We start from the raw sequence: 4,735 nt of genomic DNA, 5'->3' as shown, positions 1-4,735 counted from the left end.
AAAAAAGGTTATTCAAGTAGAGGGCATTGGGTGAAACCAATATAGTCTTTATGACTTACTTGTTATGTTGAGTTTAAGTTATTAGATTACTCATGTCTAGTGGCTTAAAGTGTTTGAAAGATTTGAGGTTAGAGATAAAAGATGTATTTGAATATAGGTTATGAAGAAATAGTATTATATTAAATTGAAGTATAGTTTGCCGAGAGAATTTTTCATACTTAGCACACCGACATGGCTGAGAAACATCAATATTTTATTAAATCTATGTTACTGAGTTTTATGCTCACTATGTTGAGGGTGATGTTTTCCACGTAACATATAAACATTGAAAGTTTGAGGAGTATCTAGATTTGCTCACCAGTCCTTTAATGTTATGAGTCGGAGTCGGACCAGGTCTTGAGTCTAAACTAGAATCATAGTTTAATTAAGTCTCATTTGAAAGTTATTTTTAAGTATTTTAGCTTTCTAAATTATTTCAAAAATGTACAACAGAATTTCTATTTATTTGCAAGCACTTAGATATTTATGAATTAAAAATTTCAGTTTCATTTATATTGTGTACTTTTTTTTAGATTCATGTTAAATTTTAGATGTTACGATCATCATCATCGATAAAATAATATTTTGATTATTATTGTACTTTTGTAATTTATATTTTCATAATGTAATGTTTTTTTTTCTTTACAAAATGTTATGATGTTTTTTTCAATTTAACATAGTAAAATAATGACATTAATCAACATGGATGACTCAACATCATCGAATCATTTTCCACAACATTAAAAATATGATATGTCATTAATTTTGAGATTAAAAATTTAATAATTTTTTTTTTAAATTGACTGAAAGACTAAAACTAGAAAAATTAAAATAGAATGAGTAATTTCCTAATTCATAAATGAAATCAAGTAGAAGTATTAAATTTGCAACTAAAATTAAACAAATTCTTACCAACGCGGCGTTAGCATAGGGTGGTTGACTCTTGACTCCAAGCATGGAATAGCTTCCTTAATCCTTACTTTTTCTCTCCCTTTTCTTTATTTCTCACTCACATTTTCTCTTTCTCCAAAGTTTCCGATACCCATTCCATATAACCATTTCGATCTTCTCTGAATTCATTTCCATTTCTTCTTCTTAGATGGAAGAGAGCAACCAATCTCGTTATGTGAAGTTAAATAAAAAAGATCACACTCCTCTTGAAGATATCGTTCCCGGTGAACTCAATCAACCAATTGAGGTTCCTCAGGTTTCATTTTCTGGATCTCTCATCTTTCCTCTCTCTCACTCATTATATACTCACTTTCTGTACATTGCTTTTGGTGTTAGGTAAGTAAAATCTGATTAAAATTTGTTGCGGTCAGGATTCGAACTTGTGATATCTGGAACGAGCTTAACTGGTTAACATTGAAAATTTAATCATTGAAATTGAATTGAAAAACAATTGAAAATTGGTTGGATGGTACTAAGAAAATAGATTATTAACTTACAATTTTTTTTCTCAAGGTAAAATTCTACTTGTGTTAAAATTGATGAATGCAATCCTCTTTACTAATCACTCATCGTTACCTTATTATTGATAGAATGATGGGGATGTGAATGTGGGTGGGTAATTGTATCACATTGTAGGGATCCTGATTTGCTGCAGTTCGGAAGCACGCAGTTTCATGCAGTACTTCATCTCAACTGCTGTTTTTAGATTGGATGATTCATATCACACTGTCTATTTTACTGCGTGGAACAATCTCAGTTGTTGATCTAAATCGGGCGGCTAATAGTTGTAACTGCATGACACAGTTACAGCAGGGAATCAAATTCCCACATTGTAGGGATTTGGACTCTACAATCACGCAATTTCGGATCTTAGTTGTTAGATGATGTCCAAACAATTCGAATTATAAAATGTATTGTAAGCAGATTTGGTGAAGTAAGAATTTATTGAACGGTTAAATCAGTTAATAATGGTGTGCTGCGTGTTTTGCTTTCCTTGCCTATGGAATCCAAGTCTTACATTTTTTGCTTCTAAATTTGCTTGCTACTCTCAAATTGAGTCTACAAAGCACAAGAAAAAGAAACAACACAGAAAGGCATGCACTATATATGTGTGTGTGTCAAAATATAATGAAAGATTCATAATTTTAAATGTATAATAAGGTTCTAAATTTACAAAATTGCGATGCATGTCATATGTGTAATGTAGAAAGTTGGAGGAAATGAATTTGGCTCGTGACGAAAAACACCCTTGCGTCATGTTGTTTAATTATTAAATATTCTTATAAGTTTACAACAGATCCAATCTTATGTTATTTTTTCGTTATGCTGTGTGGAATTGGCATTTTTTCTTTTGAATTGGACGTGTAAGGAGAGTGTTGAACAAGTTTGTGACACTTAGATAGAGGACAAGCGAAGTTCATTTGATCATTTGGGGTATTGTGGAGGAGTAATGTTTTTGCTCCTTTTTGCCTGTCAGTTGCTGTTTAGTCGAACATCTTTTTCGCTTAGGATTAGGAGATATAGTTTCATTACTGATTGCTGCTATCTTAGTACAACACTAGTTGATATGGTGGATTCCATACTTTGCGTGAAAGAAGAAACGGAGGAAATCAGTACCTAGTTAGTGGTTGGTCTAGAATTTTTTTTAATGATTTAAGTTAAATTAGATTCATCGGTTATATTTTTTCTGTTATAGATTTTAAAATTCACTTCATGAGTAAAATCAATATCAAAGTGTTAAATACTTGGGTATATATTTGGAGATTTTGTGCAAGCAAATAAATATTCGTTTACAAACTTTGATACTTTGCAGCTGGCTGTTCGCAAGTGCTCTGAATGTAGACAGCCATTACCTGAAAGCTATGCACCTCCTGCAGATGAACCTTGGATGACCGGTATCTTTGGATGTGCAGAAGACCGGGAAAGTTGTATGTTAATTTTTCTCAAATTGCACTAGAATCAGGATAATAGCTATGGCCCATTTCAGATTAGTCAACTGTGATTTGGAACCGATGGATTATTTTGTTAATAGCTTTTAGTTTATGATTTTTTTGTCAATGTAATCGTTTCAATTTGACATGATATAAGCTCAGCCTATGTAAGGCTAGAATGGAAGTCTATGAATTCATTAAACGCATAAGTTTTTTTTTTGCACTTACTTTGACTAAGTTGCCTTTTTACTATCAAAAGCTTTTCATACTTTTAATATTAGAATATTGTATCCTTTTACATTTTTTGATCCTTCATTGCAGGCTTGACTGGATTGTTATGTCCTTGTGTATTATTTGGGCGCAATGTAGAGAGCTTGAGGGAAAACACTCCTTGGACTCAGCCATGCATTTGTCATGCCATTTTTGTTGAAGGCGGCATTTCTTTGGCCATAGCAACTTTAGTTGCAGCTTCCTTCATTCCTGGCTTTGACCCGGGAACGACATGCCTCATTTGTGAGGGTTTATTTTTTACATGGTGGATGTGTGGCATTCACACCGGTCAAGTTCGACAATCCTTACAGCAGAAATATCACTTAAAGGTAGATGTGCTGTAAATCTTCTTCATTAGGACAAGTAGTTAACATTAAAGATGGAATCAGATGCCCCTCTACTGGGAAAAATGCTTCTGCTTCCTTCAGATTATGAATATAGAATTAGTTGTGTTTTAAAATTTGTGTCCTTATGTAGAATCCTGTTTTGCTCCAAATGCACTTTTATTTTTTCGTTGACGAAAATTATATGGTGACAATAAATTTTTGATGCATATGGAAACTATGCGTGCAAATTTTGAACTCTTAATTGGGAAGGGAACCTTGATAGGCTTGCTGGTCTGTAAGCTTATTATCTTACTATGAAATGCCGAAAAAAATTGTGTTCTTATTTTTATTCTTCCAATGTTACAAGACTAGTGCTAACTTTGTGTGGAATTATATTGTTGCTCTTATCTTATGTAATTGGCTGGTTATTCTTTGTTGTTTTAGTCAATTTTCGAGTACGGGGTCATCTATGCTGTGGTAGAGGTATCATTGTTGGTTAAGGGTTTGAATCCCAACTCCTTGTATGCCTTCAAATTTCTTGACAGAGATTAGTCATTGTTAAACGATGATGTATTTTTTGCACCTGTCACATGAATATTAGAATAAAAAGATGTTGCATTCCTCCCAATTTTGAGGTGGAAACTTCCAACCCGTGAAATGGCTGTAATCGGAATAGAGAATGTCACAAAAGGGTTAAAATCCGTCAATGTAGCCCGATGCATATACTTGATTTTGTTGAGTTTTTCCTCTGATTTTTTTTTTGTTTGAACCTTGTTTCTTAAAGGGTTTTCTTGCTTGTTATGATTGCAGAATTCACCTTGTAATGCATGTTGTGTGCACTGCTGCTTGCACTGGTGTGCCTTGTGTCAGGAGCATCGGGAGATGAAGGGACGGCTCTCCGACAATCTTTTTTCAGAGATGACCATTGTAAACCCTCCACCCGTTCAAGAGATGGAGTCTACTGACGAAAAGGAAAATCCTGAAACCTCTTCTGCTAACAACAATGAGCACACTACTATGGAGATGCAAGCTATATAAGCCATAAGGCATATACCAATGTTCATAGTCACAAAAAGAAAAGAACTTTAAACTTAAGACATTTGGCTTCAGTTATTCCTGTTGCATTAGACATGTATTTCACATATCACATACATATTAGTCGAGATGATCCTAAAACTTTAGAAGGTGAGTTGAATATAGTCCTAATTATTTATCAAA

The 4,735-nt window shown here is 33.4% G+C and overlaps 1 protein-coding gene across 1 annotated transcript; it reads left to right on the top strand.

Moving 5' to 3' along the window:
• The first annotated feature begins 941 nt into the window (after positions 1 to 941).
• LOC101502266 (cell number regulator 6-like) lies at positions 942 to 4,735 on the top strand. The gene is made up of 4 exons (XM_004506293.4): positions 942 to 1,246; positions 2,804 to 2,918; positions 3,243 to 3,520; positions 4,328 to 4,735. The coding sequence occupies exons 1-4, from the start codon at positions 1,139 to 1,141 to the stop codon at positions 4,553 to 4,555; spliced, it is 729 nt and encodes a 242-aa protein (XP_004506350.1). The 5' UTR covers positions 942 to 1,138; the 3' UTR covers positions 4,556 to 4,735.

Source organism: Cicer arietinum, chromosome 6 (assembly GCF_000331145.2).
Source record: "Cicer arietinum cultivar CDC Frontier isolate Library 1 chromosome 6, Cicar.CDCFrontier_v2.0, whole genome shotgun sequence".
Classification (NCBI taxonomy): domain Eukaryota; kingdom Viridiplantae; phylum Streptophyta; class Magnoliopsida; order Fabales; family Fabaceae; genus Cicer; species Cicer arietinum.
The sequence above is the reverse complement of the archived record's forward strand: the minus strand, read 5'-3'. Positions and strand labels throughout refer to the sequence as shown.

Coding starts and splice junctions, on each gene's coding strand:
- LOC101502266 (XM_004506293.4), top strand. CDS start 1,139: ATGGAAGAGAGCAACCAATCTCGTTATGTGAAGTTAAATAAAAAAGAT. Junction 1,247..2,803: donor AACCAATTGAGGTTCCTCAG/GTTTCATTTTCT, acceptor GATACTTTGCAG/CTGGCTGTTCGCAAGTGCTC. Junction 2,919..3,242: donor TGCAGAAGACCGGGAAAGTT/GTATGTTAATTT, acceptor CCTTCATTGCAG/GCTTGACTGGATTGTTATGT.